Source organism: Trachemys scripta, chromosome 6 (assembly GCF_013100865.1).
Source record: "Trachemys scripta elegans isolate TJP31775 chromosome 6, CAS_Tse_1.0, whole genome shotgun sequence".
Lineage (NCBI taxonomy): Eukaryota > Metazoa > Chordata > Testudines > Emydidae > Trachemys > Trachemys scripta.
Genome location: NC_048303.1, coordinates 10,795,818 through 10,816,790, shown reverse-complemented (window position 1 = coordinate 10,816,790; position 20,973 = coordinate 10,795,818). Strand labels below are relative to the sequence as shown.

Sequence of the window (20,973 nt, the reverse complement as noted above, 5' to 3'; positions counted from 1 at the left end):
ACTTCCCAAAGAGCTTAACTTTCCACAGAGGACTCACAACTCCTTGCTCAGTTGTTGCCTGAGGTTTCAGACATCTCTAATTTGGGCTGCTAGTGAAAGGAAATGGATAACTGGATTCTCTTTCCTGGACTTCTTTTCCTAGGTGGTGGTTTATTGCCCATTCACTGGCATTGAACAAACCTTTCCTTGTGGGAAATGGCTGGATGAAGATGAAGGAGATGGACTGATAGAACGGGAGCTCTATGAAATGGTCTCCCTGCGCCAGAAGAGACTAAAAAGTATGTATAGGGGCAGGCAGGGCACGAGCAGATTTCTTCTACCCTCAAACTCACATGCTACCTATCCTGACACAATATGGGTAGACTCTTCTGCAAGGCAGAGGCCTAGGTAATGCAGTGATCAAAGCTCTCAGGTCTTGCTTTAATTCCAGTTTGAGACATTCAGATGGACATGGGTTTGGGGGTTTCAAGAAATTAAACTTTTAAAATATTGTAAAGGAATGCAATGGTTTCCTTATGTAGGGGAATTATGGGCTTCTCGGGTTGGGTCACTGGGCATGAAGAGAGTCCCTATAGCACCTTTACACTGTAGACATGTTAGATCTAGAGTTGTTCTCCCTATAATATTAAAACCTGCTCTGCTAGTGAAGCTGAATATCTCCCTCCGCACCCCCGCCCCAGTGCATCCTAAAAAAATTGAGAAGAGGAAAAATAAAAGAAGCAACCAACTCTGTTATTGTTGATTTTACACAGCTTGCAAACCTTATTTTTCACTTAGGGTGGGTGGCACAGGAGTAAAAAGTCCTATAATATTTTGTCATCTTGACCAACTGCAGAATGAGCCTCTCCAGGTAGCAAAGTTAAGCATTTGATCTCTCTGCATTAGAGAGAGGCACGCTGAAATGCATTTGGCTAGGCATGCCATTCCATGTAGCAGAGGGCAATATGGTTCAAGACCTGTTTGGTGTCTTTGCAGCAAGAAGGGAATTCCTACTATTTCACCCGTATTAGAATGTACAGGTAATGTGACAAAGTTCCTCCTCTATCTTGGTGGGTTCTGCGCTTATTGGCGGATTTTCTTGCCTCAGAGATTCACCATGTGGGTTGGGGAACAGCCCAGAAACCTTCCCCTCTGGAAGAACCCACAGTCCAGGTCAATTGGGAGGTTTGGGGGGAACCCAGGCCCGCCCTCTACTCCGGGTTCCAGCCCAGGGCCCTGTGGACTGCAGCTGTCTATAGTGCCTCCTGTAACAGCTGCATGACAGCTCCAACTCCCTGGGCTACTTCCCTATGGCCTCCTCCAGACACCTTCCTTATTCTCACCACAGGACCTTCCTCCTGGTGTTTGATAATGCTTGTGCTCCTCAGTCCTCCAGCAGCACACCCTCACCCTCTCACTCTCAGCTCCTTGCGCCTCTTGCTCCCAGCTCCTCACACTCGCACCACAAACTGAATTGAGCTCCTTTTTAAAACCCAGGTGCCCTGATTAGCCTGCTTGCCTTAACTGGTTCTAGCAGGTTCCTGATTACTCTAGTGCAGCCCCTGCTCTGGTCACTCAGGGAACAGAAAACTACTCATCCAGTGACCAGTATATTTGCCCTCTACCAGACTCCTGTACCCCACTGGTCTGGGTCTGTCACGGTAAGTAAAAGGTTTTAGTTAGCAAAATACATGCTATTTAATCAGGATGCCTCTGTGGATTCCAGTTTGTCCTGGAGCAGTTCCATGTAAACTAAGTTTATCTAAATGTTATCGTTGCATTATGTCTCTCACGCAGTCCATTTAACTAAAGCATTTATGACCTTTAACTGCCATATTATCAACTCTGATTGTTATTGACAGGGTAATTCCCTGGTTGCCATTGTATGCGAGATGGGCAGAGAACATTAGCCTTGAGAAATCTGTGCCCTTTAAATGCCACATTAAAGAATTGTAGAAGCTGGAGATGGGGAAAACCTATTATGTCATCCAGTCCATCAGCTTGCCAGTGCAGAATTGTTTCCTACTGTACATTTATTGGAGTATTGTTCAAACTCTTTTTAAATGTCCACAGAGACAAGTCTGCCTGCACTGCTTTTGGAAGAGTATTCCACAGACTAATAGATCTCACTGTTGAGAAGCTTTTCTTGCTGTACAACCAAAATTTTTCCTTCCTTAATTTCATTCTAAACCCCTTTGCACCAAATGATTCCTGTCTCTCTTCGGTGCTTATATCTGGAAGAATCTCTGCTCACCAAACCCTGCTTATGAGAACCTGTTAGCCAAACACCCAGTGTCACTTGATGTGTAGGGAGATGAGTAAGGTGACAGCCTGAAGGCTTCAGATTTATAGAGCCACTAAGATCTGCAAAGATGTGGCAAATGCTTGGGGAACTCCTAATCTCCTCTGACAGCTCCATCCAGACTCTGTGCTTGGTTCCTTCTTCTTTGACCCCTTTACTCCCTTGGCAATCAAATAATCACTGGGTTTTGCAGTCTGTTACTGTCCAATTTTTAAGTTCTTGCCAATTTAATTTTACAAATTACACTTGTGCAATGTACAGCTACAGTAAGGCATGGATCTATGCTACGCCAAGCGTTGTATACTATTGTTATACCGGAGGCAACTCAACCAATCAACACCTTTACTTTGCAGATAATTTGTGTGCAACAATTTCATTAGTTGAGGGGACTGCACACATGATGGATTACTTGGCCCATGTACCCAACTGCCACTCACACAAATCAACGCAAATCACCCAGCACAACCAACCTCACCTAGACACATATTGAAACAATCATTCAAGCAACTACACAACCAGCATACACATATAGCCTCTTACCACAGCACACACCCCTTATTGGCCACCTGCATAAATCCACATAACTCTCCCAACATACCACAACCCTCACAGAACAACACAACCTTCACACACGATAACTGCAAACTCACATAGTCCCTCACCACAGCACACACCCCTCATTTTCTACCCACAGAAATCAACACAACGCAACCCACACACAAAACAACCCAACCACCCACACAACAGCACAATCAGCACACAAAATAACCCCACACATCACTCTGAAGCCTAGATTGTCTGTTAAGTCAGTGTGAAGTGATGGAAACAGACACAAGCCTGGCTGGGAACTCTTTTGGTCTGTTACTGTCCAGTTTTTAAGTTCTCTGCCATTTTTGGCCTTTTGCACATGTGACTTTACAAATTATACCAGTGCAACAGCTCAAGCTTTCAGCTGCTACTTAGAGTTTAAAGGGAGTCACATGGTTAAATCTCCATGCAATGCATGGAATGTTATTCCTGTATGACTATAGATACCTGATTATGTATATGCCTAAGAGGATAAAAGGCCTGAATTTTCCTCATATAAATACCCAGCCTCCTCTTGTTCTAGTGAAGTTATAGGAATGTTTTTATCAGCGTGTTTTAATATTTTTATTTGCTGTTTTGTTTATAAAATGGTTTGACTCTTCTTTGTAGAAAATCCCTGGTCACTTTGGATCTGGACAAGTGACATTAAGAATGCAGGGACAGATGCCAGCATCTTCCTCCAGATTTACGGAGACAAGGGGAAGTCAGATGAAATGAAACTAGACAACAATTCAGACAACTTCGAATCTGGACAAACTGACAAGTTCACGGTCAGAACTTTGCATTTGTGGCAGAAGGACTTGACTGTGGTTCTCTTAGGGCAAATTTCACCTCTCTGCAGAGCGCCAGCAGCCCAAGTCCTATACACCAATTAAATCCCACTTTAAGCTTTGGACAAATCCTTTGCTGATGTAAATAGGTATAATGCCATGGACTTCCGTGGAGACACGAAGATTTACACCAGCTGTGGATCTGGTCCAAGTTCTTAAAATAGGGCTTATGGCTGTTCAGGTGGTGGTGACTTGAAGTAATGATGGTATCGCGTAGTACGTTCCCTCCAGAGCTCTGGGCTATATCCTCAGGTGATGTAAATTGGAACAGCTCCATTGACTCCAGTTCATTTACTGCACCCATTTGTTCCAGTGGAGGAGATGGTCCATTATGCCTGCAGAGGGGAGGAACAAGCACACTACCTACAGTGGAGCTGGGGTGGGGGGAGCTCATTGACTAACAGCCCTTGTTAGAACCTTGGGAAGAGCAGTCTATCCACATTCCATGCAGTGCTAGCCTCTTTGCGCTTGCATAAGTGTGACTGTCATGGCTATTAGTATGCTTAGGAATAGTTTATATGTACAGTGCCCCCAAAGTGCTCTGGGCTCTAGAAAGAACAAGTAGCAGACAAGGTTCCTGTCCCAAATAGTTTATAGTCTTAACCTGGCCACATCTCCAGTCTCCTTGGACCTTCTCCTCAAAGAGTGACTAGTGCTGATGTCAATATTGCCTGCAGAGTTGGGGTTAGGTAGAAGATTCCTGTGCACGCTAGTACCCCTAATTCCTTGACATGCTTGCATTTGACTGGCCCTAAAACTTAGTTATGGGTTGTCCAGAAGAAGGTTAAAAAGCAAAGAGTTCTGATTACCTATCCTGTTGTAACAATAATTCCTCTATGTAGCCGAAGCTGTAGCTGTCTCACAGAAAGAAGTGCATATGTTTTGGAGGCTTTGTTTGGGGAACAGCTGTGGAGGAGTCTGACAAGAATAATGCTGTGAGATGAAGGTGCTCCAAATATTATAGCTGACAGCCCTTATTCAGATGACTTATTCAGGGGACAGCAGATTCACCTCAGTGTCCAACGGTGAACAGCTCAGGCCAGTGGTTGTCCCCACATTGGTTTCTATGCAGTCCTCCGCATCTGGGAAATGTTGGCTCTGATGTTGGGATTCTAGGTGTGCAAAGCAAGGAGAATACGGTGTATGGGTGTGTGTCAGTATCCTATCTAAGGCAGAACTCCAAACTATGGCAGCAAATTCTATTCCATGCCTGTGACTTCAGTGACTTTCATGACTAAGGGTTGCAGGATTCTGACCTTACTTTATTTATCATGAAAGTAAATTCATCAAACTGTCTTTGCAGTGTAGGGAATGTTACCTTTCTAGCAGAATTCATTCTCAGCCCCTGTTCTTCCTCCTTTTGACCCTCATTGGAAGCTGTGGATTTCAGGAGGTTTTAAGAGCAATGTATGTGCCTTGCTGAGTTATGTAATGTGTCATTTTGGGTATGTTTGTGTTTGTTTATGTAGATTGAGCTCCCTGATCTGGGCACATTTTATAAGCTCCGGATATGGCATGAGAAGAGGAGCCCTTTTGCTGGCTGGCATCTAGACAAGGTGAGATGATGGAAAGGCAGATTGCACCTGAAAAAGCCAAGTCCGCTTTCAATGGGGCAAGTCATCCTCTCTTGTCACCAAGACAAGAGACATATTATAAATATGCTGCGTTAATGAGCTAGCAGTTGCTTTCAGTATGCAATGGTCTGGTATTAGGAGTCTGAATTGGCATCTCCATTTACAAGAGCGTGGTTCTGCTGTGCAACGGTGAGGATCAGGATCTGGGGAATCTGCATGGAAGGTGCACACGCTCTGCATATTCCAGAGCACAGCTCCACTGGGGCATCCCTGCACAGCTTTGTCTAACCCAGCTGTGGGGGATACCAAGAGAGAAGAGGGAGCATGGCTAGTGGATAGGCTGCTACAAAGGCCCAGTGAATATTGTCCCCGTCTGAATAGGGGTGCAGGTGCTGCAGGAGATACCATAACCTTTACACTGCAGTAGTAGCTAGAGAGTGACTTCTATTGGTGTTTCATGGGCTTTGGGAGAGGATTCCTTCTCCTCTCGGCTCCATGTCAGTTCCCCACCCCCACCCCCCACAGTATTCAGCCCAGTCACTTTGCCTGTCGGGTTGCAAGAAAACTTACCCTCAGAAATGAGAACTGTTTCCAAGTCCTTTGTTTATCTGAGCTTATTACCGAGGAAGTTTTGGTGCTGTGCTCAGATCCTGACGGCAGGAGGGTAGAAAGGAGTGCCCCTCATTGCCCAGCTCAGCCCATTGATTGTCCCCACACTGAGTCCTATGCAGTCTTCTTCCACTTGGGGAATATTGGCCCTGATTCTGAGACCCTGGAGTAAGGTGTTCAAAGCAAGGAGAACATTGTGTATGGGTGTGTATCCTAAGGCCTCCCAACTGATCGGCAATGGATCCTAACTCCCGCCAAGTCAGAGGTCCTGGATTTCACACATAATTCTTCTATCACTAGTCAGTCTGAGGACTAGAAGCTAGCCCAGTCTTCGTTGCAGGGGACTAAGATTTCAGGATGGATTTGGGTCTCCTGATGCTTCATGAAGATGACACGTTGGGTAGCAAGTGTGGAAAGGAAGGTGTGTAGATCAGCCCACTCTTGTAGCATTTACTGTGAAAAGTAAGCCAAGTGTAGCGCCCCACTCCACCCGGTTACCTTCTTTAATGCCAATCTGCTGACAGGTTTTGATGGACAGGTCTGGGTTCTTCTGGATCCCGCCACCCACTCAGTAGGGGGTATCTTCTTTATTTTTTCCTGTGAATTTATTTGGTGGTGCCTCCACCCCCCTCACTCCTTCCTGGCAGGATCACCAACCAGTACAGCTTGGGAGGAAAACTTTAACCCAGGGTAATCCCCATTTACTTGCCAGATAGTTGGAGACTTCCAAGAAATAACACAAACACATATAATATATTCAACATAATAATTATATTAAATAGGAGACAAATATAACATAACAGGGTAAAACACTATTTTTTTTAGGGTCACCGGTGCCCACTCTGATAAAACCTGTGACTTTACTTTGTTGGGGCCCTTGATGACCTCTGACCATAAAATTCTTCTCTGCAGTGGTCTAGCAGTGTGGCTGACGGGGTTCAGTACAGCCCAAAGGACTCACAAGTAGGAGAAGGTGGTAAATCCCTCCATAGGTTTAATATGCAGCAGGTTATAAAATCCCCAAACCCTCACTCCCTGGCTTGAGGACACAGTTCAGGGAGTAGGGGGTCCCCAAAACAAATTCCCTGACTGACTAACTAGAAGATGGTGCACTCACAAACTCCATGAATGATCCTCAGGTTCAGAGATGACTCTGGATTCCTCAGTCACTGCAGAGGGGCTGATCTCTGCTGGCAGGGATCCTCTTCAGGCAGGAATCAGGCTGCTTCGGTCCCAGGATTTCGCCTCACCACAAAGGGGTGCAGGGCTCAAGGTGCAATTTACACAACTGTACTAACATCCAAACTGTCGTCTCCCAGCCCAGCATCCAGACCCACTCCCAGCAGGCAACAGCCCTGGCCTAGCAGACAGAGCAGAGCTGACCATGTGGTGACTGGTCTCACCTAGGGAGCTGGAGGGCTAACTCAGCCTGGCTGGGGACGTTTCCTAACAAAACTCTACAAACTGGGAGTCAACAGTGGAGAGGGAAAAGCCCAGCTGAGGGATCTTGCTTTCAGGTCTCTAGAGGCCTGTTCTCAGGGGGAACCCTGCATGCAGACCTGGGACTCACCAGCTCCCCACACAACCAGTCCTGCCCTGGCCCTGGCTGGCTCCAGACTGACTCAAAAAATGGCTTCTCCCCTTTCCTGAACTCCCTGGGAGGGGCAGCTCACTCCCTATTGGTTTCCGGGCAGACTCTGAGTTTGCTTTGGCTCCCCCTCCCTACCAGGGACAGTGCCTCTCCCTGAGCTGCCAGCAGACAGAGCCCCAGGAATCTAGGTAATCTCCTGCGGGGTTACACAAGGAATAGTAATGGGGGCAGGAGGCCAGCGGTCTAATATTCCCGTCAAGTGCAGTCACTGCGGGAGATGAGAGGGATGGGAAATGGCAGCAGCCAACAGCCTGGACTTCAGTGCCTGAAGGGTACATCCTTGCTCCCCGTCTTACACAGACAACTATATTTCGCCCGTTGCCTGTCGTATAGATGTGCTTTCCTGGGGCTCTCAGACACATTATCTTATGCAGCAGGACCAGCAAGCAAGTGCCTTCCCAGCCTGTTTTGGCTGATTGTAAAGAGAAAAAGATTCCTAACAGCCAGGTCTGGGAGAGTGTGATGCAGTCTCCCAACGGATAATGCTGGAAGCCCCATGCTTCAGTCATTTACATCTTCAGTGAAGGAAACAGTGGAGACTCTGCTGTAGAGGACCACCCTTGTCCTGTCTGGGGGGATAAACGATAACCTACTGAAAAATCTTTACTCATTTCTTATTTCTCTTGCTCAGCCAGCACCAGTTCTCTTTGTTACTTAGCCAGCAGGAAAATGTTCTTGCGAAGAAGGGTCTAGTTTGTTTCTCCATTACTTTGACACTGATTATGATGCTGTCAGCCTTTCCCTAGGTCTGGAGGCATGGAGTTCATCCCTAAGCTTTATTCTATCAGCCGAAAAATGCAGGCCACCAGACCAGCTCTGGATCACTTGGAAGATTGTGCCTAAGAAAACATTCATTTCATGCTACAGCCGTAAAGACCAGTGATTCGCCATTTACCGTTTAATAAGGTCACATTGTTTATTCTTTAGTATCGCTGATGCAATTGGGCTGGTCTCTGCCCTCTTTCACCCCGAGGAAGCTGTACAAGCATAGGCAGGTTCTAGTTGAGCTAGTAAACTGTGACATGTTACAGATGCATGCTAGCTCTGAAGATACATCCAGAATTATTTGTGCTTCGTGAGTCTTCGCTTGCTGTCGCTTTTTCTCCTGAAGGAGGGGATGATGCCCTACTGAGGAGGAATCCCCACTTTGTCGCTCTCAGAGGACTCCATTCACTCCCTTCCCTGCCTGTTGCGAGCAATAAGTGGGGCTGGTGTGGGAATATATCGTCTTTATATCAGATGAAATGGTCTTGTCTTGCTCCCTCCAGGACACTCCCTCATTTAAGTGAGGGAGCTCTTGAGTAACCCCAGTGGGAAGCTAGGAATGTTTAGAATGGGTTCTGGAAAGTTATGTATTCAGTTCTCCATCACTAGGGCAAGGAACAAACCATGGGGAATTATGGGATTCCAGAGGACCCTCAGCTAGTTGCCCGAAGATAATTATTGGACTCCGGGAAATGACATGTTCCCACAATAGATTTATCTCGGTGTGCCGTTCTTTGGAGCGCAAGCCACAAATGCAGCCTCTTTGTGGAGCACCAGAAAGAATCTGGAGGTCACCAGGATTTACTAGAGCTGGTGGGACCATTTTTCACGTGACCATTTCTACATTTAGTGGAACTGAGATGTCTATCCTGGCTTCTGCCCCAGAGTCTGTGTGTTACCATGCCTGGTTCTGGCATGTTGCTTCACCATACCACCACTCAACTCAGCATGTATGAAGTTGGCAGCACCACTGAAACTTTCTACTGTAGGGTTTCACACGGGCATCCATCACTGTAGTATCTGAGTGCCTCCAAAGTCAAATTAATTGGCATGGCATGGTCCATACTGGAGTTCATGGAGTTTCCAGCTCCTCCTCTTCCCTAATAGGAAGATCTGTGTCGGGTAACTTTTTGCGGGGAGGGTGGAAGGTTGAGGATTTTTTCACATGGGGATTGTTATAACTGTCATTCTGGTCAGTCTTTATCAAACAAAGAAGACTTGCAGCGTGTTCAGATTTTGGGTGTCCAGTGTTCTCTGGTAGTTTGTTCCATAGCTGTTTCCCTTGACCAAGAACACCATATTTCCAGCTCTCTCACACTTCTTCCTGGCTTTATGATCTGCATTGTCTCAGTAGAGTGCAGCTGTCTTGGCCGTTTGTAGATGATGATGCAGTCTCTAATATAACTGGGACCTAAACTACTAATAATGATCAAGGTCCTGAACTGGAAGTGGAAACAGACTGCGAGCCCATGGAGGGACTGGAGCACAATGGCCTAGTCCATGGAGAAGCCAGGCCTCTACATTTTATACAAGCTGGAGCCTTTGTGTTGTTTTTGTCTTCAAGTTCAGGTACAGGTGAATTGCAGTAACCAGGCCTGGAGGTGACAAATGCGTAGATTGCCATGGTGATGTCCTTGTCTGGGAGGAAGGGGAGGCATTTCTTAGCAAGCTGGACATGGGGAAAAAAATTGTTTTTGTCACTGATGCTATGTGATCCTCTAGGGTATCGTGATGTGTGAAACAAGACCCCAAGGTCCCAGATCACATTCTGATGAGCAGGGATGAAGGGGTGTACGCCTGCAATGGAAGATGAGGACAGTCTCCCAGCATGTTTTTCAAAGTGTTTAACCCTATTGACCTGGTCACTTTGGTCTTGCCGGGTTGAGTGTGAGCCTGCTACTTTTTATCCAGGAGATGATCTTTTCCAGGCTTGTGGCATCATAGTAGCAATAGGACTAGTATGCAGATGGTGCCTCCTTCCCCTGTGCCATGTGGCCTTTGGAAAAGATTGCAGAGAGCAGCCAACCAGAGATTCTAGCTGGGAGGACCAGAAGCAGCCAAAGCAGGGACCTCTGGATCTTAGACATTCAGAGCAGTTTTAACTGGACTTTCTCCTCCCTGTGCTAATTGGCTGGTTGTTCCAACCTTCCCCTCCTCCCTCACAGTCCCTTGACCTCAGCTCTAGTCCACATCTGTCCCCCTTACTCTCTCCTTCTCTGCCCCATTCCCTTTGCCCCCTTCCTTTCCTTTTCTTTCTGTTTAGCTGATCCCCTCCTAACTAACCCCCTTTACCCCTCCCAAAATAGTGGAACTAATATGTTGATTATTATTATTTATTTATTTGTATTGCCGTAGCACCTGCAAGCCCCACTCATGGACCAGGACCCCATTGCGCCAGGCGCTGTACAAACACAGAACACAAAAACAGAGCTTACAGTCTAAGTCTAAATAAAAGACGTGAGACAACAGATGGATACAGACAGACAAATGGGGGAGTACAAGGAAACAAGGAGGCAGTATTAGTCAGCGTGGTAGGCAGTGGTTTCAGCACACCAGCCACCTAATTGTTGTCAAGTTTTGTGTAGGCCTTACAGCAAAGGAGAGTTTTAAAGAGGTTTTGAATCTCCTCCCAAGTGGCGAGGAGGGGAGGAAGTTCTGGAGAAAGCACAAAGGTGCTTGTTTGACAATGTAACAAATGGGCGATGGAGGCTGGCGTCATGGGCTGATTGGAGGCGGGAGTCAAACTTTCGATACTGGATGAGAGATGATAGGTAGGGTGAGGTCAGGTCATAAAAGTCACAGAATGTGAAAACAAGTAGCTTATGTTTGATGTGATAGAGAAGGGGGAGCCAGTGGAGGGATGCCAAGAGAGGGTGACAATGTCAAAGTGATGGGCTAGGAAAATGATCTTTGCAGCAGCATTCTGAATGGATATGAACATGGCAAGATTACATTTGTCCAGGTCAGAGAAAGGGCTGTTGCTGTAATCATGACACAAGATGATGAGAGCCTGGACAAGAACTTAAGCTGTTGTGGAAGGACAGGAAAGGCCGTATTTTAGCAATGTTATCCTGAAAGAATCAGCAAGATTTAGACGTAGCCTGGATATGAGGACTTAATGAGAGGTCCTACTTGAAGATGACACCCAGGTTACAGGCATGAGCGGCAGGCAGAATGGTGGAGTTGTCTGTGGTGATTGAGAAAGGAGATAGCAGGGAGGGTTTGGGAGGGAAGATGAAGAGCTCTGAGATGATGGGAGCCATGTTTTCGCTATGTTTTCCCGCCATCACATTGTTCACTCTGCTTGTGTTTTATACTCTTACCCTCACCCTGTGTCTTCTTGTCTATTGATATTGAAAGATCTTAAGGACAGAGACCATCTACTACTCTGTGTTTGTACTGCACCTAGCACAATGGGGCCTTGTTCTTGGTTGGCCCTTAAGCACTATGTAATAAACACAATTAGGTCATGTGGGTTGCACATTTGTCAATGAAACCATGTAGAAAATGCTGAGGACAGCAGGTCACAACATTTCTTATTCCATGAGGCTGCTGGGCAGGGAGGTCTTCACACTGGAAGATGGGCTGGACTAACGGAGGGGGAGAAAAGCTACTCAGGGAAAATGGGATTTTTTTCCTTCCAAATTCGGAGTGTCAGTTGTACTTTTAATAGTTACCCTCATTATTTCTTAGTAAAGATGAGCCCAAGCTGCAAAGTTCAGATGGCTTTTTCCATGTTGGCCCTTCGGCACTGGACATTATTTTGATCACCAAGCCACCACCCTCTCTCCATTCATCTCTCTCCTACAGACTCACTTCTTCCTGATACACAATCCAACAATAATAGATACATTTAAACAAAAATCCCAGTCATTCCACACAGGGTATCCTGCCTGTTCTGCGTCTTTCTGTTTTGAACTTGCAATCTCCTCAGGTCATAGATTATCTGTATGTTATCTCTATGTTGTCTGTATAGCGCTGGGCATAGTGTGAGCACATAAGAAATTCTGAATAATAACGAGCTTGATCAAAACTTTTTTCTAAGTTTTTTTGGGGGGAGGGCAGATGTGATTGAATCAATGGCTTTGCCTTCAGGAGGGTGGAGAAGGAAAGGAATGAAAAGGAATCAGATTTGACAGACGTTAGTCTCTTTGTTCAATGTCCTAATTCTGGAAGGTGCTCATATACCCCAATGATGAGCATAGTAGGCGAACCTGAATAGGCTCTCTAATTATTAATACTTATTCCTTCGTCGCTCTGAACCTACCCTTCCTCCCCTGGCAGAGCTCATTGGGAACTTGTCATTTTTGTTTTTAAGCCTGCTAACTCATGTGGTGTTTCGGTTTAATTAAGATAACTCTGCTGAAAACGCTGACAAAAGAGAAATATACGTTCAACTGTGGCCGTTGGCTGGATGTAAATGAAGACGACAATGAGATCATCAGGGAGCTCCCTGCAGAGGGACCTCTAGTGACTGAAGTCATGCCAGGTAAGAATCAAGGATTCCTTATAGAGGCTTGTTTAGTGACTGAATAGAAATAAATCCTCTTTGTTTCAGTGATGCACAGATAGACCTGTGCAATTCAATTAGCCTCTTTTTTTGGCACTGATTTTCCTACGGGATTTTATTTTTGCACCATTAGCTGCACAAAGTGTTTGAAATTGTAGGCTCTGTTTTGAGCTGACTTAACAGTAGAGATGGGAAAGATCAGGCCAGAACACAGTTGTTCTTTAAAGTGTATTTTCTTTCTACTTATGCAATTTCCAGTCCATTTTTAAATGGAAAGTACAAGATTTGAATGTGTGTGTGTCTATATAAAAATATTTAAATGCTTCACTGAAATGGGGTCTAAAAAGTTTTGTAAAGATATATACACCAAAAGGGTATACACTATATTTTTATCTATACACACAAGGAAATGGGCACCTTTCGTTACATGCAAGTACTCAAATATATGTTTATCACCTGTAGCTTTAATGAAGGAGCTTAACAGGACTCCGTTTATTCAAGAAGAATTCCATCCTATTGCTTTTAGAACTGAATCACTGAGTACAACCTCTCAACTGTATTTCAGAAGCATTAAACTTACTTAACAGAGACTTTCTGTGAGGGGGGGAGGATACTGCACATCTACTTGCTGTGGGGTTTCCTGCACCTTCTTGCACCTCTGTAACATCTGGTGCTGGTCAGTGTTGGAGACAGGACACTGGACTATCTGGACCATTGCATGAGTCTGATCTCGTATGGAAATTCTTGAGAACTCAGTGATCTGTAAGCATGAAGAATAATTGTAATTGCAAATGTTATTAAAATGTCACACTGGGTTTTGAAATTTATTTTTAATCAGCTATGAAGAGGAGGCCTGAGTTAAAAAAGTTTATTTGTTAGGGAGCACCGGCTGATGCTGTTTTAGTTCTACTGTTCAGCCAAGTTTCAGGCTTGAGCATTTAATGTGCCTAAACTTGCATTTAGATATCTAAGGGCTAGATTATGAAAGACTCTACTCAGAGTAGTTATCAATGGTTCACTGTCAAACTGGGAGGATGGATCTAGTGGGGTCCTGATAGGACTTAGTCCTGAGTCTGGTACTATTCAATATTTTCATTAATGACTTGGATAACAGAGTGACGTGTATGCTTATAAAATTTGTGGGTGACACCAAGCTGGGAGGGGTTGCAAGCACTTTGGAGGATTCAAAATGATCTTGATAAATTGGAGAACTGGTCTGAAATCAATAAGATGAAATGCTATTAAATGAAAAATACTACACTTAGGAAGGAAAAATCCAATGCATAAATATAAAATGGTGAATAACTGGCTAGGCAGTGGTACAACAGAAGAGGATCTGGGGGGTTATAGAGGATCACAAATTCAAAATGCGTCAACAGCATGATGCTGCTGTGGAAAAGACAAATGTCATTCTGGAATTTATTAACAGTAGTATCACATATAAGACATGGGAGATGTTCCACTCTACTCAGCACTGGTGAGGCCTCAGCTGGAGTACTGTGCCCAGTTGCGGGCACCACACTTTAAGAAAGAAGTGAACAAGCCAGAGAGAGTCGAAAGGAGAGCAACAAAAATTGAAAGAGGGTTAGAAAACATGGAAGGTTGAAAGAATCAGGCATGTTTAGAGAAGAGAAGGCTGAAGGGAGATTTGATATGATTTCAAATATGTAGAAGATTGTTATAAATAGGATCGTGATCAATTGTGCTCCATATCCACTGAGGGTAGGACAAGAAGTAATCAGCTCAGTTTGCAGCAAGGGAGATTTAGGTTGGATATTAGGGGGGGAAAAACTTTTAAACTCGAAGGATAGTTAAGCACTGGAGCAAGTCTCTTAGGGCTGGTCCACACTAACCCCCCAGTTCGAACTAAGATACGCAACTTCAGCTACGTGAATAATGTAGCTGAAGTCGAAGTATCTTAGTTCGAACTACAAGGTACTTACCGCGGGTCCACACACGGCAGGCAGGCTCCCCCGTCGACTCCGTGTACTCCTCTCGCGGAGCAGGAGTACCGGCGTCGACGGCGAGCACCTCCGGGATCGATTTATCGCGTCTAGACAAGTTGCGATAAATTGATCCCAGAAGATCAATTGCTTACCGCCGAACCCGGAGGTAAGTATAGACGTACCCTTAGTCTCCTGTACAGCTGCACGAGATGGGCTGCTTTGTCCCTTTATTACCTTTCAGTGGGGATGATGATGTCTACCTGCCTCACAGGGATTGTTGTACGAATTGATTACTTTGCAAACTCTTGCAAGGTGCCGAGCTTCATGTAGCTCAGTAGCAATTGTACTGCATACAGGTGAGTGAGTTTGTTTGCACCTCTCTTTGGTTAGTTTTGAAAATCTGTTGTTACAGTCTCTGGCTCTAACTAGCTCACATGTATCTTCTCGAGCGCTTTCAGGTCACTCCTGTAGCTGATTGGCTGGCTTGCAAAGAATGGGAAAAAATAGAAAGGAAGCCTAAAGCTGGATTCTCTCTTTCTAAAACGTATAAGTCTGTTTATTGGTGGGTTTGAAGTCTCTTCGCCCTGAAGCTCTTTCTCAAGTTTGCAACCAACTTTCCCATCTGAATGCTTTGGTAGCGTGCAAGAAAGGGAAACCAGAGCTGGTATTTATACTTTGTTTTTCCCCCCTTTTTTCTGTAGCAATGTACTGACTTGCGGCATTAGTAAAGTAAAAGTCAATACATCAGCAAAATTACAAAGTGAAAGTTTGAGCTGTGAATCAGAATGTTTGGAATTAATTATGGAAAATGAAATAAATTTCAATTGCAATAAATTGCATTCTGAAGTTGCTTTATTAATTTGTGTCTTCCCAGTGATAAAGTACCGGGTGACCGTCTGCACCGGGACAGTAAGCGGAAGCGGAACAGACGCCAATGTCTTCGTCAATCTCATTGGGGACCAGGGAGATACTGGGGAACGTATCCTCTTCAACAGCATAAACACCATGAATAAATTTGAGAAAGGCAGTGTAAGTTGGCACTGTGGCCCCTTAAGCCTGTCTGAGCATGCTGCTTAAAACGTGCGACGGCTGGCAACTAGCTGAGCTCCTTTGGCAATGGGGTTGGGGGAATGTAGTTTCTAGGACTGTTTAAAACGTTGTCGATACCATCTTGAATCACAGGAGCTACATGTTGCACTGAGGCATAGGAGCAGCTGCAACCTCAGGAGATTCAGCTGCAAGCTTGGCACTGATACTCCTTGGGACAGTGGGGGTCAGTGGAAATCATGTGCATGGCAGAGGTGTCCTGATAGGTTTGAGTGGAGAGGGTTAGGTGAGGAGGATGGCAAGAAGGAGGAGTGCCCTTTGCTTGACAATGTCTGGATGTGCATGGTCTGGCCACCCCAGAAGAAAGACAGGAGGCAATGGATGTGGAGTACCTGATAACCAATTGTACAATGCAGGTCATCATCCTTTCCTTAATCATTTCCACATGATCCCCAACTAAGTCCCAGTTATCCTGCTGCTGGGACCCCGCCGCCCTCCTCTCATAAGAGGGGTAAGGGCGCTATAAAAGGCGGGTGCGTCCAGCTCCCCACTGTATGAGACACAGGAACCCCAATCCCCTCTTACTCAGCTCCCTTAAGGGACACTTTCCATCATATTCTTTTCCAATCTATTTCATCCGATAACCATGGTCCCTTCCATACTGAATACCTGCCCTGGACATCCACCACAACTTTTACATACTCAGTGGCATTAGTTGCATGCCCCTGCTCCACCTCACATGGTCTCAGACCTGCTGTGGGAAAGGTGAGAAAACCCACCCTGCCTTGGCCAATCTGGCAGTGAGGAAAAAATTCCTTCCCAGCGCCCTAAGGAAAAGGGCAACTAGTGTAATGCCCACAGTGGGTCAAGAGAGGGACTGGTCCTTTTGCTATATGAGCCCAATGCAGGTAAAAAAGGGCCTCCCCAGGGCTGCATGGGATATAAATACCCCTGGCCTCCACTCTTCCGGTCAGCAGGAAGGGCAGAGCAGTTACCTTCTGACCTGGCCCCAATTGCTTCCTACTCTTCCTGCCCATGCCTGTAAGCTTTTCCCTACCTCCTCACCCATTATAGGGGCAATGCCCCTTGTCTTTCAGCTAGCTGGACAAAGACTTCCCCCCCCCCACCCACATGGAAGACTGCAGTGAGCACATTCATAGCATCCTGTAAGGAAGCGACTCTCGTTTTGGTCTCTAGGCTGAACGTTGACTGTCGTGATGGTTTCCTGGAGAGGAAGAATTCTAGGAAACTCATCAGTCCTCCAAGAATGAAAGACAGACTTCCCCCATGATCTGATGTTGGGGAGAGCAGGCTATTTGGGGAGGGGTGGGAAGAGCAGAATGTTGCAGGTAAAAGTCAGAAATTCATTATAAGACCAAAAGGGACCATTTGTGAGAATCTAGTCTGACCTCCTGGTTAACACAGGCCGTAGAACTTCCCTGAATTAATTCCTGTTTGAACTAGAGCACCTCTTTTAGAAAAACATCCCATCTTGGTTTAAAAATTGCCCATGATGGAGAATCCACCACAACTTTTGGTAAGTTGTTCCAATGGTTAATTACCTTTCCTGTTAACATTTGCAGCTTATTTCTTCAATAAAATGTTTCCTCTGTATGCTTTATTCTCATTTCCACCCCACTCGCATTGCCACACCAAATTTTCATGTCTTATTCATGCAGTTATTTTCTTGTCAGAATATCATGTGTTTTTCTGTCCTCCCTGGAGGAGCGTGAAATGGCCAGGGATGGACACTGTGCACTGATTCTGTGCAAAGCATAGAATAATAGAAAGACTCAAAAGTAGCTAAGGCCAATGCATCGTTAACTAGCAAATAATGCACTGATCTGTCCCATGGGGTCAACCTACTTAATATGCATTCAATTGTGCCTAACACTTTAGATTTCTGGTTTTCAGTTTAAGCTGTTAAAAGCCAGGCATGCATCTCTAAGGGAAGAATTTGAGAATCTGATCAGAGAATCACTCAAATTCGCCATTTGTGTGTGGATTTTTTTTAAGTAATTTTTAATTAAAAATTTTAAGTGGCAAGAAAATGTAAATAGGAAAGGTGAGATTTTCAAAATTGGCCATTTAAATTGTGACTGCAAAATACACATTCACAGATGGGACCTGATTTTACATTTCTAGAGCTTCCAAACTCCCACTGAAATTCTTAGACGTCACAGGGTGTTTTGGGGGCTCCCAGGATGCAGAACCGAGCCCTTATTGTGTCTACAAAACCTGTATTTGTGCACGCAGTTGGCATTTGCATGGCAGGATGCGTAGCTGTGCTTGAAAACTGTGTATGCAATTGCATATTTACTCATGTAAATGTGCATTTTGCAAGTGTAATATATGCACATACATATTTTTTCAGACCCTATTTATAGGCCCAGTTTTGAAAAGTAGGCCCAAAATGTAAGAAGAACTTAAAAAATATGGGATGATTTATTCCGGTAACAATGTAACAATTTTTTAAACTGGAGGAAAAGTTACCTCTTACCAAATAATAGCAAAGCAAGTCTCATTTTTCTGTTAGTTGGAAGCCTGCTTCTGTGGTGTTCCAAAATCATCATCATCTTTGTTCATTTCAGCCAGAAACATTTTTTAAACACAGATAACTAGTTTCTGACTTATAAAAATGCTTTGTATGGCAATTTGCATGAAATAAACAGTGGATAATAGCAAAAATAAATTTTTGAAATCCTGCTCATGCTGTAATAGCAGCCAGACTATATAAACTAACTTGGGATGTATTAAAGAATAATTGTTCTTTTGGCAGGGTGAACTGAAAGCTGGTGAGTGAAACAGAAAGATCTACAGGGCTTAACTCTGACCAAACAGAACTTGTCCATTCAAAAAAATGCACTAGTTTAAATAAATTTAATGAATTAATCAATCAATTAAAAATTAAAAATAAATAAAAAACAAATAAAAATAAGTAAAAATAAAAAAGTGCAAACCTCTAATCTAGATGCATTTAAACCAGTTTAACCCTAGCTTATATTAGTTTAGCTCAAGTGGGTAGTTTAGTGATGCAAGCTAAACTGATGTAAGCAAGGGTTAAACCAGTTTAGTTCGTATACATTTGCAGGTTGCACTGGTGTAATTTCATTGACTTAATTTATACCAGAGTATGGTAAGCGCTCATTTATTTACACCATTGTATGGTCAGTGAGCTCAGAATCAGGTCCAGCATAGCCAACTTCATTAAGTTAGGTCAAACCTGCAGATTTTGATCAGTGAATAGATATTTGTGAGTCTGATCCTGTGACCCTTTATTATGTACGTAATTTTTGCGTACACAAGCACACCCATTATTTTTAACACTTAAAAGTTCAGTAGTATGTTTTTGCTGCCTTTTTTTGAAAGGACAGTTTTGCTGAAAACTTTTAAAACATATTTTGAAATGGCTGATATTTTTGTAATAATTTTTCTTTATATGGTCCCCATTACTGGAGTATCTGAATACCTCACAATCTTTACATGTATTTAGCTTCAGAGTGCCCCCCTGGGGTGAGGAGGTACCATCTCAGTTTATAGTTGGAGAACTCAGGCAGAGAGAGACTAGGTGATTTACCCTAGCTCCCCCAGGAAGTCTGAGGCAGAGTAGAGAATGGAACGTGGGTTTCCCAGGTCCCAGGCCAACACCCTTAGAACTGGACCATCTTTCCTCCCTACTAGGATGAGGTATGAGACTATGGGTAGGAGTAAGCACCCAAAAGCTCTGGCTGCCATTGCTTTATCAATCCCACCCGATGAAGCTAGCACAGATGTTCTGGTTTATTCTTTGGTAGATTAACTTGAACTTAATCCATTCACCTGCTTCTGAGGGATCTTCTACATCCTGCAGCTCTGGGATTGGTTTGATCGCAGTAATAAATGCTTGTGTTTCATTTTGTTTCTTAGGAGCCATATTGCCTAATCTTGTTTATTTTTCTCTCTGCCAAAGGCTGATGAGTTCTACATTGAAGCTGTGACTCTGAAGCAGGTGAGGAGGGTGAGGATAGGGCATGATGGCAAAGGAGGAAGCAGTGGCTGGTACCTTGACAAAGTGATAGTGAGGGAAGAAGGGCAGCCAGAAAATCAGGCTGTGGAATTCCCATGCTACAGGTACTGGAAATGATGCTCTCAAATTATGCCTTTATTTATTGATTTGTCACACTTTCAAGAGCCTAATTACTGTTCAGGGCTGGAATCTTCTGAGCTCATCTAAATCCTGCCAGATAATTTGTTTGCTTGGCCTGAAAGCAAAATGTGTGGATTGGGAGATTAAGTATAATATTGCCCTCTCCTACTAAATAGGCAGCAATCTGAAGAATAAACTTTACAGTGATTAACCCAATGGTGCTGAGGATTTCCCAGAGACAAAATGCCACCTTCCAATGATGAAACCAATGTTAATTCAACCTGCTGGTGCAGGAACACACTCATTGTTACTGAAGCCACCTAGTTTTGTTGCAGATGTGGAGCCTTCTTCTGCCCTCACATGCATGTCCCATGGTCCTGAGAGCTGTGGCATGCTAGTCTCTTGTTGGGAGTATGCAAAATCAATAAGATGCTGTCATGAAAAACTCACCACTTGAACGGAAGTGCATATTGCACAAGGGCGGGTAGAGAAAAGGGCCGTGACTGTGCCATCCAGGCAAGTTACACATGTATTCTTCTCTTTCCTCAAGACAATAAGTGGCTGAAAAGAAGGTGCTGTAGTTGAAGCTTCCCTTGGAGAAGTTATAGCTAGCACTCATTTTCACATCCTACACACAAGTGCTAACCAGTATCTGCCTCAACGTGAAGAGTGCAAATAATCAATAGCTAGGTGAAAACACAACAGACACAGCTTTAACATAGACACCTGGGTCCTTCAAATCCCACCTTTCTGTGCAGAGGATTTCACGCTTTGCAGGGTGAATTCCACTGAATAACACTGAATTGCTGTTTTTAAAAAAAAAAAGGCGCTCTCTTCCCACAGGACCGGTAGAATTTTATATACTAATCTGATTATTCTCAAATTGCCAACAAATGTAAATCCACTGGGTCTGATTCTGATCTCATGTCAGTATAACCAGCAATTACTCCCCAGAAGTGAGTGTAAACCAATGTGAGCTCAGAATTAGACCCACTGAATTACTAAAGCCACATCACATAATGGAGAGCAGAGCCAACTTGCCAGTG

The 20,973-nt window shown here is 44.4% G+C and overlaps 1 protein-coding gene across 1 annotated transcript in view; it reads left to right on the top strand.

Annotated features, from left to right (window-relative positions):
- LOC117879086 (lipoxygenase homology domain-containing protein 1-like) overlaps positions 1 to 20,973 on the top strand; it is a 151,618-nt gene that overhangs the window by 120,928 nt on the left and 9,717 nt on the right. Inside the window, exons 11-16 of the mRNA XM_034774038.1 lie at positions 143 to 278; positions 3,479 to 3,639; positions 5,169 to 5,255; positions 12,652 to 12,787; positions 15,629 to 15,783; positions 19,751 to 19,911. Coding sequence (XP_034629929.1) covers positions 143 to 278; positions 3,479 to 3,639; positions 5,169 to 5,255; positions 12,652 to 12,787; positions 15,629 to 15,783; positions 19,751 to 19,911 — 836 coding nt within the window. The remainder of the gene's footprint in view (positions 1 to 142; positions 279 to 3,478; positions 3,640 to 5,168; positions 5,256 to 12,651; positions 12,788 to 15,628; positions 15,784 to 19,750; positions 19,912 to 20,973) is intronic.